Source organism: Erinaceus europaeus, chromosome 21 (genome assembly GCF_950295315.1).
Source record: "Erinaceus europaeus chromosome 21, mEriEur2.1, whole genome shotgun sequence".
In the NCBI taxonomy this organism is placed as follows: Eukaryota; Metazoa; Chordata; class Mammalia; order Eulipotyphla; family Erinaceidae; genus Erinaceus; species Erinaceus europaeus.
The window spans coordinates 22,133,785-22,157,455 of NC_080182.1; the positions used below are offsets into that span (position 1 = coordinate 22,133,785).

The 23,671-nt window shown below is 42.9% G+C and overlaps 1 protein-coding gene across 2 annotated transcripts in view; it reads right to left on the reverse strand.

Moving 5' to 3' along the window:
• Positions 1-23,671, reverse strand: part of GLB1 (galactosidase beta 1) — a 109,431-nt gene that overhangs the window by 46,071 nt on the left and 39,689 nt on the right. For both annotated transcript variants that reach the window (XM_060180493.1, XM_060180492.1), the window contains exons 6-10: positions 14,428-14,608; positions 8,830-8,888; positions 5,940-6,061; positions 5,810-5,850; positions 473-585 (exon numbers count right to left, since the gene is read on the reverse strand). In XM_060180493.1, coding sequence (XP_060036476.1) covers positions 473-585; positions 5,810-5,850; positions 5,940-6,061; positions 8,830-8,888; positions 14,428-14,608 — 516 coding nt within the window. The remainder of the gene's footprint in view (positions 1-472; positions 586-5,809; positions 5,851-5,939; positions 6,062-8,829; positions 8,889-14,427; positions 14,609-23,671) is intronic.

A 23,671-nucleotide genomic window follows, 5' to 3' on the forward strand; every position in this document is an offset into this window, starting at 1 on the left:
GCGACTCCCCTGCAGGTGGGGAGTCGGGGGCTCAAACTGGGATCCTCATGCCAGTCCTTGCACTTTGCGCCACATGCGCGTAACCCGCTGCTCTACCGCCCGACTCCCTAATTTTTTCTAAATTATCTTTATTTATTGAATAGCGACAGCCAGAAATCAAGAGGGGAGGGGGTGACAGAGAGGGAGAGAGAGACAGAGGGATACCTGCAGCCCTGTTTCACCACTTGCAAAGCTTCTTCCCCCTGCAGGTGGGAACCAGGGGCTTGAACCTGGGTCCTTGCTCACTGTAACATGTGCGCTTAACCAGGTGCGCCACCACCTGGCCCCTGACAACCCCGTTTTATATAAATGAATCAAGTAGGCCCTCTCTTAACTAGAGACCAAGGTTCAAGGTCAGGTCTATCTGATGCCTCGCTTTATCTGCCTTTTAAATGACTGAGTCCAAGTCCTCTGAAGCCCCCACAAGGCCCACCTTTTGTATAACCTCTCGCAGAGCAAAATACTTCTCAGTGAGGTCTCCGGCCTCGTTCAGTGGGGCGTCATAGTCATAGCTGGTGGGCTGAGCTTGGTAGGGTGAGTTGGCCCCTAGGAGGAAAAAAGAAATGCCACTATTGAAAGTCCATTACTGGGACAAGACTTTTTGAAATTCTTGAACTCACTATTGTGAAAGAAAAAAATAAAGGACACATTAGAACCACTTGTTAAGTGACAGGGTTGGCTCTCAGGATGCAAGGTTTAAAGAAGTAAGTTTTTTTTCTCTCTCTCTTTTGTTTCTTCCCTCCAGGATTATTGCTAGTGTTCAGTGCCTGCACTATGAATCCACTGCTCCTGGAGGCCATTTTCCCTAGTTTTTTTTGTTGCCCTTATTGTTATTGTTGCCACTAATGTTGTTGTTGGATAGGACAGAGAGGAATCGAGAGAGGAGGGGAGACAGAGATGGGGAGAGAAAGATAAGACACTTGCAGACCTGCTTCACCGCTTGTGAGGCGACCCGCCCCCTGCAGGTTGGGAGCTAGGGCTCGAACTGGGATCCTTACGCCTGTCCTTGTGCTTCGTACCATGTGCACTTAACCTGCTGCGCTACCGCCCATGCCCCTTTTCTCCTCTTCCTCCTCCTCCTCCTCCTTTTTTTTTTTTTTTTTTTTTAATCACCAGAGTTATTGCTTGGTCTTGGTGCCTGCATGGCTCCACAGTTCCCAGTAGCCACATATATTTTTTTTCTTTTTCTTTTTGATAGAGGGTGAGAGATAGAGAGAAGGAGAGACCTGAATCAGCGCTCCATTAATATGAAGCTTGCCCTCCAGGTGGGGACTGGGGACTTGAACCGGGGTCATCTTGCATGGTTGTGTGTTTGCTCTGCTGGATGCAACACAACCTGGCCTCCTCTAGAGAAACAAGTTTCTTAATACAGGTGTCCCTGACCAAGTGCCCTAGAATCTCTAACACTCTCTCTCCATCCACTCGCTCAGCAAATGGACAGGTAGAGACCCTGGGACTCCCTATCACACCTGCTCCCAATTGTAGCCATCATAGTGGTACTTAAGGCATGACCCACATGTCTGATTCTTTATGCCACAGCCTTCGAGCCTCTCATGACCTCACAGTGTGGCTAAGAAAGGTCAAGGGTGGAGACAGGGGTGAATGGGCAGAAGATTCGCTGATGACAATCAAGGAGCTGCATACCAAACAGAGTGGGAGATGACTACAGATATTTCAGCCCACAAGTGAGTGTGAGGTGACCTTAAAGGTTTTGTAATGTCAGTAAAGAGTGTAGAAGATGGTGCATGTGGCGTGACTCTGAGATCCAGTCAGGACCAGGGCACTCACTGGCTCTCAGAGGTGACCTGCTCTGCAGAGCTGTCTTGCCCAAGGCTAAGACCCTTAAAGGAATTATATATATATCCCTGTTCCCTTGCCTCAGGAGCCATTCTAGTTCTAACACTCTTTCTAGAATCAGCTGAGTCACTCTGGAAACTGCATATCCCAACCCAATTCTCCTTCTGCTCACCCCTTCTACTCTTTCATGGGAGCTGCTTCTGGGAGCATCCACCGTTGGAACTCCCTGCTGAGTTTGCTCCCCAGGAAAGGTCATCATAACAGAGACCAATACCATGCACACAAAAAGAGCAGACAAGCAAATGGCCTTGAAATCACTGTCTAAAGGGCAGAATCTAGTACAGAGGCTCCCAACCTTGTCAAAGACAATTTCACATGCAGGAAGTTGTATGCAGTATTGGACAGTGACCCTATGCCAGTAATTTGAAAACTAACCCTCGTGGGACTATAGGTGCCCCTTGCCAAGTGCCCTAGAATTTGCCAAGGCTCTTTCCCCATCCACTCACTCAGCAGATGGACAGGTAGGGACTCGAGAGCTCCCCACCACACTTGCTCCAACTGATGGAGGCATGACCCACATCTCTGATTCTTTATGCCACAGCCTTTGAGCCTCTCATGAGATGGAGGTGGCGCAATAGCTAGTGTTAGACTTTAAAGCATGAGGTACAGGCGAGGGAGATAGCACAGTGGTTGTACAAAAGATTTCTATGCCTGAGGTGCTGAGGCTTGGGTTCAATTTCCAGGTAGACTATAAGTCAGTTCTAAGAGAAAAAAACGTGATATCAAGCATCCCTGACTTCACATGTGCCAGAGTTATGCTCTGGTTGTCTTTCTTTCCTTCTCTTGTGCTAGTAAATGAAATCAAGAAAGAAAGAAAGAGAGTGGTCCAGGAGGTGGCACAGTGAATAAAGCATTGGACTCTCAAGCATAAGGTCCTGAATTCAATCCCTGACGGCACATGTACCACGGTGATATCTGGTTCTTTCTCTCTCTCCCCTTTCTTTCTCTCTCTTTAATATTTTACTATTAAAAATAATTTTTTAAAGAGAGAGATAGAGAGAAAGAAAGAAAAAGGAGAAATAAAATGAAGGAGGAAGAAGAAGAAAGAGACAGAAAGGAAGGAAGGAAGGAAGGGAAGGAGGGAGGGAGGGAGGGAGGGGAGTTAGCATAATGATTATGCAAAAAAAAGACTTTCATACCTGAGGCATCAGAGGTCCCAGGTTCAATCCCAAACATCATAAACCAGAGCTGAGCAGTGCTCTGGTGAAATTAACACACACACACACGTGAACACACACACACACACACACACACACACACACACACACACACACACACACACACTAACCAGAGATCTCAGTTCTGCAGGTCAAAGGTGGGACCTGAGACTCAAAGTTTCTAACAGGTTCCACATGCTAGTGCTATAGTGTGAGCACCAGAGAGGTTAGTGTGAGATGTCTCCTCTTTTACTTCAAAGAGTACTTTGCAAGGCTAGTATTTGAAATCAAGTTACTTTTTAAAAAAAAGAATTTATCTATTTATTATTAAAAAAAATTTTTTTATTTCTTTATTGGAGAATTAATGTTTTACATTCAACAGTAAATACAATAGTTTGTACATGCATAACATTCCCCAGTTTACCATTTAACAATACAACCCCCACTATGTCATTTATCATCCTTCATGGACCTGTATGCTCCCCACTCACCCACCTCAGAGTCTTTTACTTTGGTGCAGTATGCCAATTACATTTCAGGTTCTACTTGTGTTTTCGTTTCTGATCTTGTTTTTCAACTTCTGCCTGAGAGTGAGATCATCCCATATTCATCCTTCTGTTTAAGAATTTATTTATTTATTTATTCATGAAAAAGATAGGAGAGAAAGAACCAGCCATCACTCTGATACATGTGCTGCCGGGGATTGAACTCGGGACCTCATGGTTGAAAAACCAATGCTTTATCCATTGCGCCACCTCCCAGACCACATTGAAATCAAGTTACTTTTTAAAAAAATTTTATTTACATATGTATATATATATTCCCTTCTGTTGCCCTTGTTTTTTGTTATTTTTGTAGTTATTGTTGTTGTCATTGTTGGATAGAACAGAGAGAAATGGAGGAGGAGGAGAAGACAGAGAGGGAGAGAAAGATAAGATACCGGCAGACCTGCTTTGCCGCCTGTGAAGGGTCCTGGCTGCTGGCAAAGTTTCTCCTACTCTCATATAAACCATAAAACAGGATTTGTATGTCTGAGATTCTCAACCTGATCCTCAGCACCACATGTACTGGAGTGGTGCTCTGGTTTCTCTCCTGTCTCTTTCGCATGTGAAACTCTCTATCTCATATGAAATCAATGTTAAAATCTTAAAAGAAGGAGTTGAGTGGTAGCACAGCTGATTAAGCACAAGTGGCGCAAAGCGTAGGTGGGGAGCCAGGGCTCAAACCAGGATCCCTGAGCTGGTTCTTGCACTTTGCGTTGCATGCACTTAACCCGCTGCACTACCACCCGACTCCTGAAATCATTACTTTTAAAGATAACCTTATCCAACCCCATCCTTTTCTTTTTTATTTATTTAATTAACTAATTAATTAAAAATGACCACCAAGAGCAGTAAAATTTGTCATCCAGGCACTGAGCCCCAGCTCAGTTCCTATTTTTTGGTTCGTGCTCATTAACCATTTTGTCTAACTTTATGTCTTGCCACCTTCCAGACACCAAGTTGCAGACACTACCATGATTCCATCCTGACTTCTCTGGGCAGATGATCTCACCACTGTGTCCTGAAACCTCACCTCTCCGGAGCCCTATCCCACTAGGGAAAGATAGAGACAAACTGGGGGTATGGATCAAACTATCAACACTCACGTCCAGTGAAGAAGCAACTACAGAAGCCAGAACTCCTACTTTTTGTACTCTAAAAACAATTTTGATCCTTACTCCCAGTGGGGGAGAAGAGATAAGGAAGAGGAAGAGGATAAGAGGGCTCTGAACTCCAGCTCCATCAGGTCCCAGAGAGAGGGGATGAAAAGAGGAGAGATAGTTGGATGTAGTAATAGGGTTATGTGTGGCTTGGTGGGGCAGAGAGGACTGGACTTGGAAGAAAAGGGGGGAATTTATGTACATATGTAGACAGTTAGTTGTAGAGATGATGGTTGACCCATATCTGCAACCTTGGGAGAACCACAGTGGACTGCAATAGAGGGATCAGGTACTCAGAACTCTGGTGGTGGGAATGGTGTGGAATCGCAGCCCTGTTGACATGTAATTTTGTAAGTCAATACTGAATAACTAATAAAAAGAGAGAGAGAGAGAGAAATAAAAGCAGAGGGGGAACTTGGGCTGGGCTTGGTGTATAGTACCAAAGTAAAGGACTCTTGGGAAGGGGAGAAAGAACTTTCAGGTCCTGGTGCATGATAATGGAGGAGGACCTAGTCTGGGAGTGAAAGTGTTTTGCAGAAAACTGAGAAATTTTACACATATACCAACAACTGTATTTACTGCTTACTGTAAATCATTAATTCAATAAAAATATTTAAAAAATTTTAAAAAGAAAAGTGTTTTATAAGTTATACAGTTAACTATATATTAGAAAATCTTTTAAAAAATTTTTATTATCTTTATTTATTTGTTGGATAGATAGCCAGAAATTGAGAGAGAAGTGGGAGATAGATAGGGAGAGAGACAGACACCTGCAGCCCTACTCTACCACTCATGAAGCTTTCCCCCTGCAGGTGGGAGTGGGGGGCTGGGTCCTTGGGCATTGTAACATGAGCACTCAACCAGGTGCACACCTGGCCCATTCTACCAGAAAATCTAGAAGACAAGAAATATAGAAAGTAAAAGTTTGTAGACACACACACACACACACACACACACACACACACACACACACACACACACACACACACACACCAAGCATTATCAGAAACATTTTTGCATAAGCGTCTGTAACCAGATGTTAAATTGCTCTTACCATTCCAATAGGCAAAGTTGGTCCCACCTATAAACATGTACCTACAAAGAAACAAGAGAAAAGACAATAATACTTCATTGTGAGCCCAGAGCCATGGAGCAGACCCCCTCCTCCATAAATGAATACTTACAAGTTCACACTGGCCCCACGGGCGAGTAAATCATGCAGGGAAGAAGCCACTGCTTCAGTCCTGACTGTTGAGTGAGGTTGGCCCCAGTGGTCTAACCAGCCAGTGTAGAATTCAGAATTCACCTAACAAGAGAAAAGAGTACAGAAGTTAGGAGAGACTTGTGACTTTTGAATGCCAGGGCTTCCCTGTAACTATTATCCTAGGTTCTCCACGGAGGAACAGGTGGAGAGGAATCTGGCGGGCACTGCTTAACTGTGGGTCAGTCGAGGGGATGAGGAATCTGCTAATAGCATCACCCAAACTTGGTACCCAGGTGCCCACAATATGTGTACTCCTGAAAAGCTGGACTGTCTCCAAAACCCTTTCACTTTTCATTTATTTTACTTTTTTAAGTTTTTAAAATTTAATTTATTTTAATTAATTAATTTTTTCCCCTTCAAGGTTACTAGTGGGGATCGGTGCCTGCACTACGAATCCACTGCTCCTAGAGGCTATTTTTTCCCTTTTGTTGCCCTTGTTTTTTTTTTTTTTTTTTTCTTTTTTAACCAGAGCACTGCTCAGCTCTGGCTTATGGCGGTGCAGGGGATTGAACCTGGGACTTTGGAGCCTCAGGCATGAGAGTCTGTTTGCATATGCTATCTACCCCTGCCCGCCCTTGTTTTTTATTGTTGTTGTTGCTGCTGTCGTTATTGTTGAATAGGACAGAGAGAGGATGGGAAGACAGAGAGGGGGAGAGAAAGATGGACACCTGCAGACCTGCTTCACCACCTGTGGAGCTGGGACTCAAAATGGAATCCTTATGCCGGTCCTTGTACTTTGCGCCAAGTGCACTTAATCTGCTGCACTAACTACTGCCTGGCCCCATCTCCAAAATTCTCTAACCGACTTCCTGATTTAAATACAGTGGGAATGCTTACTGTGCACAGGTACTGGATGACAAAAAAAAAAAATTTTTTTAAATAGAAGAATCAGCTCTGGTTTGATACTGAGTATTGCACATGCAGAGCATAGTGGTACTCAGGTCTTTCTCACAAAATAATAATTCTTGAAGGAGGAGGAGAGAACCAGATCCAGATTTATTTATTTGTCTATTTTTTGTTTTCATTTTTTTAACCAGAGCACTGCTCAGCTCTGGCTTATGGTGGTATGGGAATTGAACCTGGGACTTGGGAGACTCAGGTAGGAGAGGAGAGTCTGTTGGCATAACCATTATGCTATCTACCCCCCCACCCAATCTAGATTTATTCTCAGTGTGAATCTGGATCTGATTTCCAGACAGCAGGTTGACTTAAGATGACACACAGGCTGGTCAAAAAGCCCACTTGGCTAGTGCACTGTTTTGCTATGTGCATGACCCAGCTTGAGTCCAGCCCCCATGGCACTGAAGGAAGCTTTGGTGCTGTGATCTCTTTCAATCTCTTTGTCTAAGTGTTCATAAATACAAGTGTTCAAGCAAGGCCCAAACACTTCGTGTTTCTCTTGAGTATTACCCTGCCACGTGCCTGGTCTAGAAAAGGAAAAAGAAAAGAAGCCTGGTCGTGTCAGGGGCCTCTCCTGGAAACAGCTCCACCCCAAGCCCGTAGATGTGAGTTCTGCTCACTAAACAGAGAGATTTCGAAAAGGCTGTTTGGCACAAAGGGCTGTACACAGGCGGGGCCCCTGACTTGCTACAGAGAAGGCACCAGCATAACCCTTGAAACTGGGTTGAGTAGCAACAGCTCCCATGAGGAAGGGAAGAGCAGAGACTTAGGGTTAGGATGGAGGATGGTTTATACCTGCCTGCACCTCACCGCCACCTCCTAGCCCCATACAGAAAAACTGCAACTATATCCCCAGCCTCTCCCACATGCATGGCAGAAATGCAGAATCTCAGGCCTTAGTCCTGACCCTATAAAGTGTGCGTTTTAACAAGCCTCCCATGGGATTCAGAAGCACGTTGGTGGTGGAGTGGCTTCATCCCTGAGAGCTCTGGAGGAACACAGACCTGAACTCAGATTGTGGCCTGCCATTCACTGGCTGTATGGCCATGGGCAGGTGATATGTTCTCTGAGCCTCCCTAAAAATGGAGATAATGGAGAGCTGCAGGAGCTGTAGAATGCAAGAGCAGAGTCCGGCAGGATCTTCACATTCTGTCATGTTCTGTGTGCAGGGGCCTCAAGTGGGACTGTTGCTTCTGCTGTCACTCATCTGTCCAGAGGACTGTGTCCCCACTATGCCATTTGCTGCTGACCCCAGAGCCAGACAAACCAGAGACCTACCAGAAGTCCTGCTTCTAGTGCTTAGTCTCTCTCTTTTTAAAAATATTTTTGGGAGTCGGGCTATAGTACAGCGGGTTAAGCGCAGGTGGCGCAAAGCACAAGGACCGGCATAAGGATCCCGGTTCGAACCCCGGCTCCCCACCTGCAGGGGAGTCGCTTCACAGGCGGTGAAGCAGGTCTGCAGGTGTCTATCTTTCTCTCCTCCTCTCTGTCTTCCCCTCCTCTCTCCATTTCTCTCTGTCCTGTCCAACAACGACAACAACAATAATAACTACAACAATAAAACAACAAGGGCAACAAAAGGGAATAAATAAATAAAATAAATATTTAAAACAAAACAAAAAAAATTAAATTAAATTAAAAATATTTTTATTTATTATTGACTAGAGACAAAAAAAATTGAAAGGGGAGTGGGAGATAGAGAGGGGTAAAGAGACAGAGACATACCTGAAGTCCTGCTTCATCACTCATGAGCTTTCTCCCTGAAGGTGGAGACTAGGGGCTTGAACCCAGGTCCTTGAACAATACAATCTGTGCACCATTGCTTGGCACCAGCTTACAGTCTCTCTTCCACAATAACTGTCATGAAGTTAACACAAACTATCTCCCCATACCTCACCCTTGACTCTTACCAAGGGTCCTTTGGGCTCACTCTTCCTCTGCATTAGAAAAGCAGCTGTGATGTTACTGCCTGAAAAATATGAGAGAAGAAAGGTCAGACATGGAAATGTGATGAAAATAGATATAAAGAGCTCTTTATAGGGCTGGAGCCCAAGGCCCTTGTCTACCTCCCCATGGGCCTAGAATATATCCAAAGTTTAGGCTGGGCTCAGACCCTCCTTGAGGGCCATGGATCCATGCTTCCTCTCTGTTCAGGTCTTCATAGTTTTTCCTGACTATCTGTCACAGGTTTGTCTCCTGCTCTACCTGAGAGAGAGAGAGAGAGACAAAGAGAGAGAGAGAAGAAACAAAGAGAGGAGCAGCACTACTCATGGAGTTCTCATCACACAACCATATGGGGAAGGGATTAGAAGTCAGGTCCTTGTGCTTGGTAAGGAGCACACTCTCCTGGGTGAGTCACCTCCTGGCAGAGCTGTCCTTCATCAGTGTGTGGCTCCTTACAGCCTGAATACTTCTTGTGCTCTTCTCACTGCACATGGACATCTCGTTGCCCTAAATGCTCCCTACAGGATGGGCCTACTTTGAAGATATTTTCTTGCAACCACCACAGATCCACACACATAATAGTTGTGCAGATGCTTGCCAACAACAAATCAAATGAGTGAAGACTGTCTGAGTAATAGAGAATGCTCAGAATTTGAATGTGTGCATCCACAGAGCCCTTCCTGACGACTTGCTCAGAACTTCTCTTTCTGAAACCCATTAGAATATCTGAATCTTTTCTTGCTTATCTTGTCTTGCTTTCCATGTCTTCTTTTCTCTCTCTCCTTTATGAAAAGAACTTCTCCAGAGGGGGCTAGGCAGTGGCACACCCTTCTCCCCATCTGCAGAGGGTCCGCTTCAGGTTTTCAGGGGTCTCTCTTTCCCTCCTACTCCCCTCTCAATTTAATTTTAATCTTATTTATTTGTTTATTTGTTTTATTTTTTATATCAGAGCTCTGGCTAATAGATTGAACCCGGGACTTCAGAGCCTCAAGTATGAGTCTTTTTTGCACCATTATGCTATCTACCCCCACCCCTCTCAATTTCTATCTGTCTAGCTAATAAAAATAGAAAGGAATAACAACAGTAGAAAATGTTCCATCCTCCAAAGAGAGGCTGAACAACATACTCTATCTTTCATCTGAGGATGATGGGTCTTGAAATTGGGGCAGCTTGCAACATTCCTACTCATGACCACAGAATGTGAGCTCAGATCTACAGGGATGTAGAGGTCACATAGGCTCCTAAGCTGAATATAGGCTCCAGATCAGATCAAATCGATGGGGTTTACAGTCAATATTTATACACCTTTCCCATATTTGGGAGCTACTCTCTTCTCTGATCCAGCTTTCTGGTCCGTTTTCCAGCCATGACATCATCTCCCCAGACAATAACTTGGATCCACCTGCATATCAGATGTCAGGCTCAGGAAAAAAAAAAAAAAAAAAAACTAGTATAGTCATGGGCCCTTTGGAATATAAGTAAAATAAGCCTACTAACTATCTACAAAACAGAGACCCCCCCCCCCCAATCTTCATCTGCACTATTCCAGCCTTTAGGTTCATGATTAATCAACAATTTTCTTGGCTTTATATGTTAATTCTTCTTTCAGTCACCAGGTTCCAGATGCTACCATGATGCCAACCAGACTTCCCTGGGCAGATGACTCCACCAATGTGTCCTGGAGCCCTGATTCCATAGCACCCCGCCTCACTAGGGAAAGAGAGAGACAGGCTGGGATTATGGACAGACCTGTCAACGCCCATGTTCAGTGGGGAAGCAATTACAGAAGCCAGACCTTCCACTTTCTGTACCCCATACTGACCCTGGGTCTATACTCCCGGAGGGATAAAGAATGGGAAAGCTATCAGGGGAAGGAATAGGATATGGAGTTCTGGTGGTGGGAATTGTGTGGAGTTGTACCCCTCTTATCTTATGGTTTTTGTCAGTGTTTCCTTTTTATAAATAAAAATTCAAAAAAAAAATAGAAAGGAAAAGAAAAGAAAGAAAATGGCCACTGAGAGCAGTGGATTCATCATGCAGGCACCAAGCTCCAGCGATAATCCTGGTGGCAATAAAAATTTTTAAAAAATTAAAAATAAAAGATTTTCTCCACAAGTCATAGAATGCTTTGCATCCATGCAAGAGTGAGCTTGACCAGTGTCTCTAACAGAGTAAACCTTTACAACGTGGCTCTCAGAGCAACATCCCAGAATGGAAATGACACCAGCAAGGCCTCCAAAGGACCCCTTGCTCTTGGATGGACCTTTGGTTTCTCCTTCCTTTTTAATTTTTTAAAAATTTATTTATTCATTTATTGGATAGAGACAGTTAAAAATCGAGAGGAAAGGAAGGAATAGAGAGGGCGAGAGACAGAGACACAGCTGAAGCATTGCTTCACCACTTGTACAGCTTTCCCCCCGCACCACTGTGATGGGAAGCGTGCCAAAGCTAGAGGAAACCAGCGTGCCGCTTCCTGTGCGGCGCCTCCTAGATGAGCTATTTTACCACCAATGCTCTGAGCAATATGCCATGCTTCTAGAAACAGTCAAGTCACTGAACAGCCAGTTCTTTCCAGTGGCAGGAAGGTGACTTTTTATTCTGAAATCATTTCAAACTTCTAGAGAAATTGTGAGAAGCATACAAAGAACTCTCACCTCACAGTCCCTTTGCTTGGATTCCCCGGCTGTTAAGATTTGCCCCATCTTTCTCAGTTTCTTTCTCTCTACAGAAAGTACTGTTTATCTGATCCATTTGAGATAATTTGCAGACAATGACCTTTTACCACTAAATAGTCAGGTGCATCCCCTAAGAGCAAGAGAACTTTTCAATGCATGTAATGCACAGATAAAATCCGAGGAATTAATACGGACACAATACTATTACCTAATCTACAGGTCTCAATTCAAGAGTTCGACTGTCCTAATAACATTCTCCATGGCAAAAAAGAGCAAGACACACATATACGAAGTGCAGTCCAGGATTCTTTTCAGGACTACACACTACTGCCTTGAGCTGTTATATTCTTTTATTTAATATATTTATTTATTTATTTTGGATACAGACAGAAATTGAGGAGGGGTGAGATGTACAGGAGAGAGAGAGAGACTTGCAGCCCTACTTCATCACTTCTGAAGCTTTCCCTGCAGGTGGGGGACCAGGGTCTTGCACTGTAATATGTGCGCTTAACCAGGTACAGTAGCACCTGGCCTCCGTTATATCCTTGAAGAAAGCTTCTTATTACCAGAAGTGCCCTACCCACACTGTGGCCCACACAGAACTTTCATTTATGGTAAAGATGACAGAGGTGTGAAATGAGTTCCCTATCTCCAAGGCTGACAGATCAACCACACCCAGTTAAGTTCACTAAGTCCACAGTCTGGAGCTTTCAGCCAAGATGACTGTGGGGAAATCTTAAGAAGAACAGAGAAGAATAGGAAGCAGCTTCTCGGACACAGAATTCGAAAGGCAAGTGCTTCTGCATCCAGCTTCTTAGGGTTAGACTTGTATCTGGACAATTGATCCCTGAGGGAGCATACTCCAGGATCTAAGCTAGTTCTCCCAGTGCTGTAAAGGGCACTCATGTGATAAAGGCAACACCAGTTTAAATTTAAAAAATTCTTTGCAGAGGCCAGGCAGTGGCACATCTGGTTGAACACATACAGTACTATGTGCAAGGACCCAGGTTTAAGCCCTGCTCCCAACCTGCAGGGAGGAAGCTTCATGAGTAGTGAAGCTGTGTACTGCAGGTTTCTTTCTTCCTTAACTTTCCCCATTTATCTTCCCCTCCCCTCTCAATTTATCTATCTGTCTTGACAGGAGTGTATAGGCACTGAGCCACAGCAATAACTGGTGAGTAAAAAAAAAAAAACGGGGGCGGGGGCAGTGGTAGATAACATAATGGTTATTCAAAGATACTTTCATGCCTGAGGCTATAAAGTCCCAGGTTTGACGGTAGCATAGTGGGTTAAGCGCACATGGTGCAAAGCGCTCCAATAGGCGTAAGAATCCCAGTTCAAGCCACTAGGTCTCCACTTGCAGGGGGGTTGCTTCACGGGCAGTGAAGCAGGTCTACAGGTGTCTATCCTCTCCCCATCTCTGTCTCCCCTCCTCCTCTCTCGATTTCTCTCTGTCCTATCCAACAACATCAGTGGCAACAACAATAATAACGACAACAACATGGGAAAAAAAAAAACCTTCTAGGAGCACTGGATTTGGATTCGTAGTGCAGGCACCAAACCCCAGCCATAACCCTGAAGGCAAAATAAATAAATAAATAAAGTCCCAGATTCAACCCCCCACAGCACCTATAAGGCAGAGCTGAGCAGTGCTCTAGTTAAAAACAAAAACAAAACACAATGGAGGAGTGTTTTTTTATTTTTTAAAATTTGATTATCATTATTTATTTATTGGATAGACAAAGCCAGAAATTGAGAGGGTGAGGGTGATAGAGAGGAAGAGAGAGAGATACCTGCAACACTGCTTCACCACTTGCAAAGCTTTCCCTCTGCACTTGACCAGGGGCTTGAACCCGGGTCCTTGCACATTGTGACATGTGTGCTCAGCCAGGTGTGCCACCACTCAGCCTAGAGGAGCGTTTTATCAATTGTTTCATGTTACCTATTTCATGATATAGGAAAATTGGAGAAGTCCCATTTAATGTGCCCAAGTCAAAGTACATGGACTGAGGGGGGTGCATTGAACCAAAGCAAAGGACTCCGGGAAAGGGATAGATGGGAGGGGATGTAGAGGATGTTGACGTCCTGGTACATGTCAGTAGAAAAGAATCTCTGAGGCCAGGCGGTGGCACACCTGGTTAACTGCTCACATTACAATGCAGAAGAATCCAGGTTCAAGCCTCTGGTCCCCACCTACAGGGGAGAAGCTTCACAGAGGTGAAGCAGAGCTACTGGTGTCTATCTCTCTCCCCTCCCTATCTCCCCCTCCTCTTTCAATTTCTTTATTTTTTTTTTCCCCTCCAGGGTTATTGTTGGGGCTTGGTGCCTCCACTACGAATCCACTGCTCCTGAAGGCCATTTTTTCCCCATTTTTGTTGTCCTTGTTACATTTATTGTTATGTTGTTATTGTTGATGTTGGTGGTGTTAGATAGGACAGAGAGAAACAGAGAGAGGAGGGGAAGACAGAGAGGGGGAGAGAAAGACAGACACCTGCAGACCTGCTTCACCAGGATCCTTATACCTGTCGGTGTGCTCTGCACCATGTGTGTGCGCTTAACCCGCTACCCTACTGCCTGGAACCCTCAATTTCTGTCTCTATCCAATAATAAATGCATATTTAATAAATAAATAAAAATAAATAATAAAGAAAGAAAAGAATCTCTGTTGGGAGTAGTGTTTTGCAGACACCTATCACAGGGAGATAAGAAATTGTATCCCTGTGCCAACAACTGTCCTGTAAACCATTTACTTTTCACAAAATGCTAAATAAATAAAAACATAAAATCTCAAAAATAAGAAATAAATTAAAAAGTAGGTGCCTAGAAAGATCAACTGAATAAAAATCCCACAGGGTCATTGCTGGACCATCTGTCACTGCAAGCACCGACCTGTCCCGAAGTCCACAGTGGCGTAGAGGCCCTGCAATGCCCCGCACTGGAGATGCTTCTCAGTGGCCCCGTCAGTGGTGAACAGAAGCACATCATCACCCAGGTAGAAGCGGAAGCGCTTCTGCAGGAAACGCAGGTAATCGTAATCACAAGTGAAGAAGCTGCCATATTCGTTTTCAACCTGTAAATGGGGACACAAGAGGAATAAATTTGGGAGAGGCCTTTGATGAAACAAACCCAACTGCAAGGAAGACTAAAGCAGAAACAAATCAATGGGACTACCTCGAATTGAAAAGCTTCTGCACAGCCAAAGAAACTATGACACAAAGAGAACCCTCACAGAATGGGAGAAGATCTTCACATGCCATACATCAGACAAGAGATTAATAACAAAAATATACAAAGAGCTCAGCAAACTTAGCACTAAAAAAGCAAATGACCCCATCCAAAAATGGGCAGAGGATATGAACAAAACATTCACTTCAGAGGAGATCCGAAAAGCTAACAAACATATGAAAAATTGCTCCAGGTCGTTAATTGTCAGAGAAACGCAAATAAAGACACTGAGACACTATGTCATTCCTGTGAGAATGGCATACATCAAAAACGACAGCAGCAACAAATGCTGGAGAGGCTGTGGGGACAGAGGAACCCTTCTGCATTGCTGGTGGGAATGTAAATTGGTCCAGTCTCTGTGGAGAGCAGTCTGGAGAACTTTCACAAGGCTAGACATGGACCTTCCATATGACCCAGTAATTCCTTTCCTGGGGATATACCCCAAGGACTCCATAACACCCAACCAAAAAGATATGTGTACACCTATGTTCATAGAAGCACAATTCATAATAGCTAAAACCTGGAAGCAACCAGGTGCCCAACAACAGGTGAGTGGCTGAGAAAGCTGTGGTATATATACACAATGGAATACTACGCAGCTATCAAGAACAATGAACCCACCTTCTCTGACCCATCTTGGACAGAGCTAGAAGGAATTACGTTAAGTGAGCTAAGTCAGAAAGATAGAGATGAGTATGGGATGATCCCACTCATCAACAGAAGTTGAAAAAGAATAACAGAAAGGGGGGATCAACTAGGAATACCAAAGGAGACCACCCGGGACTGAAACAAGACAGGACTAGAATGACCACAGGAATCCAGTAAATCACCGGTGAGTACAAACACGTGCGGCTGGTGACAGAGAGGAGAGAGGAGCCTAAGGAGAGATTAAATGACTGCTAACAGCTCAGCAGTTTATCTGTTGAGACACCACCTCCAGTCTGCTCCACCAACAAGGGGACATATTAAGGGAGGCGAGGACTCCCCAGAGACTCACAAAGTGCAACTCTGAGTCTCCATTGCTACTACCCTCAGAATCTGGAGCAGCGACAGGGAGGGACACCAGGGGACAGAGATCTAACCAGGAAGCTCAGGAGAAGACACCTCGGTGGCATAGCTGAGGGGCTGTGAAAGTCTCTTTGTATAACCACTGGATTATCTCTGCCACACCCTGCTTTATCTCTTGGTCAGGAGTCAGTGATTAAGCTAAGAAGCCTATTGATAGTTTAAAAGCCCTCAGGCTCCCATAGCCTACAGGGAAGAAAAAAAAAAAGAGGCTTTTAAACCACTGAGCTCCAACTCAGGGATTGAAACAACTGTTAACTTCCACCACTGTGAACCCATTAATTAACTTACTTAGACACAAGTCAATCCAGGCAATAGTGATCAATAATTTGAAAAGTACTGATAAAGGGAACTCATAACATAATATATAAAATGGTTAAAACAACAAGAAAAAATATTGGAGAATCGAACCATACAAGAGTTCAGCTAAAAGTCCTCCAGAGGGTGAAGCACAAAATAACGATTTCAACATCCAAACATTAGCTAAGGAAATAATAACAGGAGTGAGTAAAGAATTTGAAAACACTTCCTCTCCACTATTCCAAGCTTTGGGTCCATGATTGCTCAACAATTTGTTTGGCTTCGTATGTTAACTCTCTTTTCAATTACCAGGTTCCAGATGCCATCAGGATGCTGGCCAGGCTTCCCTGGATTGAAGACCCCACCAATGTGTCCTGGAGCTCAGCTTCCCCAGAGACACACTCTACTAGGGAAAGAGAGAGGCAGACTGGGAGTATGGACCGACCAGTCAACATCCATGTTCAGCAGGGAAGCAATTATAGAAGCCAGACCTTCTACCTTTTGCAACCCTCAATGACCCTGGGTCCATGCTCCCAGAGGGACAGAGAATGGAAAAGCTATCAGGGGAGGGGGTGGGATATGAAGATTGGGTGGTGGGAATTGTGTGGAGTTGTACCCCTCCTACCCTATGGTTTTGTTAATTAATCCTTTCTTAAATAAAAAAAAAATTAAAAAAAAAAGAATTTGAAAAAAGTGTAATCCGAAATACAGGAACAACAAATGAGAATATGGAAGAAAATACTAATTATCTCATGGTTATTAGAGAGCTGAAAGCTGAAATCGCTGAGCTAAGAATGCAACTATCTGAACAAGCTAAAACAGTATCAGAGCAGGGCAACAAAATAGATGAACTCCAGAAAACTGTAGAGGGCAGAGAGTATAGAATCTATGAGGCTGAAGACAGAATTAGCAAGATTGAGGATGAATTAGAGACAACTAAAAAAGAATTAAGAGATCTCAAAAAGATATTAAGAGATGCTGAAAACAACAACAGAGTCCTATGGGATGACTTCAAAAGAAACAATATTGGCATACCAGAGGAAGAAAGCATTTTCCAGGCCATAATAGCTGAAAACTTCTCTAGTCTAGACAACACCAAAGACATAAAGATTTAAGAAGCCCAGAGGGTCCCAAACAGAATTAACCCAGACCTAAAGACACCGACATATCATACTTAGAATGGAAAGGAATAAGGATAAAGAAAGGATCCTGAAGGCTGCAAGAGAAAAACAAAGGGTCACCTACAAAGGAAAACCCATAAGATTAGCAGCAGACTTCTCCATACAAACACTACAGGCCAGAAGAGAATGGCAAGATATCTATCGAGTGCTCAATGAGAAAGGCTTTCAGCCAAGAATACCATATCCTGCTAGACTGTCATTCAGACTAGATGGAGGCATCAAAACCTTCTCAGACAAGCAACAGTTGAAGGAATCAACCATCACCAAGCCTGCCCTGAAAGAAGTTCTGAAAGGTCTCCTATAAACAACCAGACCACCACAAATAGGACATATGTCAAAACACCCTAACACTCTACAAGAATGGCGTTAAAATATCTTCAATCTTTGATATCAATAAATGTCAATGGCCTGAATTCACCTATTAAAAGACACAGAGTAGGAAGATGGATCAGAAAACACAACCCAACAATATGCTGTCTACAGGAAACCCACCTAACTCAATAAGACAAACACAGACTTAAAGTGAAAGGATGGAAAACTATCATACAGGCCAATGGCCCACAAAAAAGGGCAGGAACAGCTATTCTTATATCTGACATGATACACTTTAAAATAGATAAGATTAAAAAAGATAGGAATGGACACTACTTAATGCTCAGAGGATCAGTCAATCAAGAGGACTTAACAATTATTAACATCTATGCACCCAATGAGAAGCCATCTAAATACATCAAGCTTCTACTGAAAGAGCTACAGCAATATATTAACAGTAACACAATCATAGTAGGGGACTTCAACACCCCACTCTCTCAACTTGACAGATCATCCAGGAAGAAAATCAGTAAAGACATAAGGGAGCTAAATGAAGAGATAGATAAACTAGAACTATTGGACATTTTCAGAGTCATTCATCCCAAGAAACTGGAATACACATTTTACTCAAATCCACATGGGTCATTCTCAAGGATAGACCATATATTAGGCCACAAAGACAGCATCAGCCAATTCAAGAGCACTGAAATCATCCCAAGCATCTTCTCAGACCACAGTGGAATTAAACTAACACTTAACAATCAACAAAAGATTAGTAACAGTCCCAAAATGTGGAAGCTCAACAGTACACTTCTTAACAACTTCTGGATCAAAGAGGAAATCAAAATGTTTCGAGAGTTCAATGAAAATGAAGACACAAGCTATCAAAATATTTGGGACACAGCTAAAGCAGTCCTAAGAGGGAAGTTCATAGCTATACAAGCACACATTAGGAAACAAGAAAAAGCACAAATAAACAGCCTGATTGCACATCTTAAAGACCTAAAAGAACAACAAAGGAATCCTAAAGCAACCAGAAGGACAGAAATCACTAAAGTTAGGGCAGAAATAAATAACATTGAGAATAGGAAAACCATACAAAAGATCAATGAAAGTAAATGTTGGTTCTTCGAAAGAGTAAACAAAATCAACAAACCTTTAGCCAGACTCACAAAACAAAAAAGGGAGAAGACCCAAATAAATCGGATAGTAAATGAAAGAGGAGATATCACAACAGACACCGCAGAAATTCAACATATCATGCGAGGCTTCTATGAACAACTATATGCCACCAAGCTAGAGAACCTGGAAGAAATGGACGATTTCCTAGATACCTACCAACTTCCAAAACTAAGTAAAGAGGAAGTAGATAACATGAACAGGCCCATCACAGCTAATGAAATTGAAACAGTTATCAAAAATCTCCCCAAAAATAAAAGTCCTGGACCAGATGGTTTTACAAATGAATTCTACAAAACCTTCAAAGAACCTATACGTCTACTTTTAAAAGTCTTCCAGAAGATGGAAGACACTGGAATACTCCCTGTCAGCTTCTATGAAGCCAACATCACCCTGATACCAAAAGCAGACAGGGACACAACCAAAAAAGAAAACTATAGACCAATATCTCTGATGAACATAAATGTGAAAATATTGAACAAAATTCTAGCCAACCAGATACAGCAGTATATCAAAAAGATTGTTCATCATGACCAAGTGGGGTTTATCCCAGGCACGCAAGGTTGGTTTAATATACATAAATCAATCAATGTGATCCACCACATCAACAAAAGCAAGACCAAAAACCACATGGTCATATCAATAGATGCAGAGAAAGCCTTTGACAAAATACAACGTCCCTTTATGATCAAAACACTACAAAAAATGGGAACAGATGGAAAATTCCTGAAGATAGTGGAGTCTATATATAGCAAACCTACAGTCAACATCAAACTCAATGGTGAAAAACTGTAAGCATTTACACTCAGATCAGGTACTAGACAGGGATGCCCACTATCACCATTACTATTCAACATAGTGTTGGACGTTCTTGCCATGGCAATCAGGCAGGAGCAAGGAATAAAAGGGATACAGATTGGAAGAGAAGAAGTCAAACTCTCCTTATCTGCAGATGACATGATAGTATACATGGAAAAACCTAAGGAATCCAGCAAGAAGCTTTTGGAAATCATCAGGCAATACAGTAAGGTGTCAGGCTATAAAATTAACATTCAAAAGTCAGTGGCATTCCTCTATGCAAACACTAAGCTAGAAGAAATTGAAATCCAGAAATGAATTCCTTTTACTATAGCAACAAAAACAATAAAATATCTAGGAGTAAATCTAACCAAGGAAGTGAAAGACTTGTATACTGAAAATTATGAGTCACTACTCAAAGAAATTGAAAAAGACACAAAGAAGTGGAAAGATATTCCATGCTCATGGGTTGGAAGAATTAACATCATCAAAATGAATATATTACCCAGAGCCATCTACAAATTTAATGCTATCCCCATCAAGATCCCAAGCACATTTTTTAGGAGAATAGAAAAAATGCTACAGATGTTTATCTGGAACCAGAAAAGACCTAGAATTGCCAAAACAATCTTGAGAAAAAAGAACAGAACCGGAGGCATCACAGTCCCAGATCTCAAACTGTATTATAGGGCCCTTGTCATCAAAACTGCTTGGTACTAGACCATAAATAGACACACTGACCAGTGGAATAGAATTGAGAGCCCAGAAATGAGGCCCCACACCTATGGACATCTAATCTTTGACAAAGGGGCCCAGACTATTACATGGGGAAAGCAGAGTCTCTTCAACAAATGGTGTTGGAAACAAAGGGTTGAAACAATGGGTTGAAACATGCAGAAGAATGAAACTGAATCACTGTATTTCACCAAATACAAAAGTAAATTCCAAGTGGATCAAGGACTTGAATGTTAGACCACAAACTATCAGATACTTAGAGGAAAATATTGGCAGAACTCTTTTCCACATAAATTTTAAAGACATTTTCAATGAAACGAATCCAATTACAAAGAAGACTAAGGCAAGTATAAACCTATGGGACTACATCAAATTAAAAAGCTTCTGCACAGCTAACGAAATCACTACCCAAACCAAGAGACCCCTCACAGAATGGGAGAAGATCTTTACATGCCATACATCAGATAAGAGTTTAATGACCAACATATAGAAAGAGCTTGCCAGACTCAACAACAAGACAACAAATAACCTATCCAAAAATGGGGGGAGGACTTGGGCAGAATATTCACCACAGAAGAGATCCAAAAGGCTGAGAAACACATGAAAAAATGCTCCAAGTCTCTGATTTTCAGAGAAATGCAATTCAAGACAACAATGAGATATCACTTCACTCCTGTGAGAATGTCATACATCAGAAAAGGTAACAGCAGCAAATGCTGGAGAGGGTGTGGGGTCAAAGGAACCCTCCTGCACTGCTGGTGGGAATGTCAATTGGTCCAGCCTCTGTGGAGAACAGTCTGGAGAACTCTCAGAAGGCTATAAATGGACCTACCCTATGACCCTGCAATTCCTCTCCTGGGGATATATCCTAGGGAACCCAACACATCCATCCAAAAAGATCTGTGTACACATATGTTCTTGGCAGCACAATTTGAATATGGGATGATCTCACTCTCAGGCAGAAGTTGAAAAACAAGATCAGAAAAGAAAATACAAATAGAACCTGAAATGGAATTGGCGTATTGCACCAAAGTAAAAGACTCTGCACCAAAGTAAAAGACTCTGGGATGGGTGGGTGGGTGGGGAGAATACAGGTCCATGAAGGATGATAAATGACATAGTGGGGGTTGTATTGTTAAATGGGAAACTGGGGAATGTTATGCATGTACCAACTATTGTATTTACTGTTGAATGTAAAACATTAATTCCCCAATAAAGAAATAAATTTAAAAAAGAAAAAGAATAACAGAAAGGCAAACGCAAAGCAGGATCTGACTTAATTTCTAGTAGGGCACCAAAGTAAAAACCCTGAGTGGAGGTTGAAGGTAGATGTTCAGCTTCATGGGGAGGGGGAACACAGTCTTTTGGTGGCGGGAATGGTGTTTATGTACACTCCTATTAATTTGTAGTCATATAAATCACTAAGTAATATGAGAGGGGAAAAACTGATTGAATGTTTCAAACTTTTTAAAGCACAGACTGAGTCTTTTTAATACATAGGCTGAGTCTCTGATATATTGACTCTCTTAAAAGCTTAGTCCAGGGAGAACAAAAGCAACTGGTGGCACAGCTATATGCAAATAATGTCAAAGGACATAAACTACGGTGATGGTGTGTATGATACAGTAAATCCTAACAAAGGGATTTTTCAAAGTTAACCCAACTGCCAAACAATATGATTATTGAAAAAACTATCTATTGTCTTCTTAAACCCTAAGACAGCAGGAATCTCCCGCTTCCTCTATAAAGCCTATGTTTCTCCCAATCCTGGAACCTCTGGTGTGGGGCTCACTTCCCTGCATGCTTCTCTCAAGTCATACCAAGTGATATTGCATCGCTGATTCCAACCTAATCAATGCAACGAGTACCCTCTCAGCTTGCTTCACCTCAGACTGTGTACAGAGACGTTAGGCATCACCTAATGTTCACCCTCATCATTTGGGTCAGAACTTTCCTTTCATGGTATTCTCTAAATCCATTCCAGGAGGTTCACTTCCTAACAAAGTCCCAAAACCTAGATATAGGCCAGGTCCCATGAGACAGAGCATATGTTCACATGTATCCATAAATTAGGGCAAAATATATACCTGAAAGCAAAAATACACAATCGTCTTTAGTGAGTCAGTATCAAGTTCATAATGAAATAGCATCTACTTAAGACATAGATACCCTCCTCATCTTCCTCCTATTACAGTTCTCTCACTCACTCCAAAGCTAACCTTATCAAAGCACGGACTGCAAAAGCTGAGTAAGGGCAAGAGACTGGCATACTTTAACGATGACTCTTTAGTCACTATCAGGCCGTTCCACCAGCTGGGTCCCTAATTGGGGAATTCTGAGATTCCCAAACAGACTTGATGGGCCTAGAACTCGAATAAATCCCTCTCTCCATTGATACAGGAACAACAAAATAGACCCCTTTGTGAACCCCCATAGGACCTTGTCCTCAACTTGGATCAACAATGGTAGAGAATGTTCCATCCTCTGAAGGGAAGATGGACAACATACTCTATGCTACACCTCAGGAAGATGGGTCAATACTGGGGCAGCATGGAATGTTCCTACTCGTGACCACAGAATGTGAGCTCAGATCTAGCAGGATGCAGAGTTCACACAGGCTCCTAAGCTAATTATGGGCCCCAAATCACATCAATTCAATGGGGGTTACAGTCAACAATATTTATACCCCTTTCCCATATTAGGGAGCTACTCTCTTCCCTGATCCACCTTTCTGGTCCTTTTCCCAGCCATGATATCATCTCTGCAGACAATAACTTGGATCCACCTGCATATCAGATTTCAGGCTCAGGGGAAAAAAACCAAAACAAAACAAAAAACACTAGTATAGCTACAGGCCTTTTGAAATGTAACTAAAATATGCCTACTAGCTATTGACAAAATGGAAGACGCCCCCCCCCCCCCCAACACTTCATCTGCAATACTGTTTCACCACTCATGAAGCTTCCCCACAGCAGATGGGGACCAGGGACTTGAAAAGGGGTCCCTGCATATGCTAACATGTGCACTCAACCTGGTGCACTTGTGCCCAGACACTAGAAAAACCTTTCTTAAAAAAAGAATACCTATAGCCCTATATCACACTGCCCTACAACTTGATGTTCCAGAATGTAGCCATTTTTACAAAACATGACTCTTTTCAGGAAAAATATCCATGGTAGGGGTCAGGTGGTGGCACCTCTAGCAGAATGCACACTCTACCAAGCACAAGGACAAGCATTCAAGTAAGTGGCTCCCACCTGCAGAGTGGAAGCTTCCCAAATGGTGGGTCAGCACTGCAAGTATCTCTCACGCTCTATTAAAAAATGACCACGGGGAAC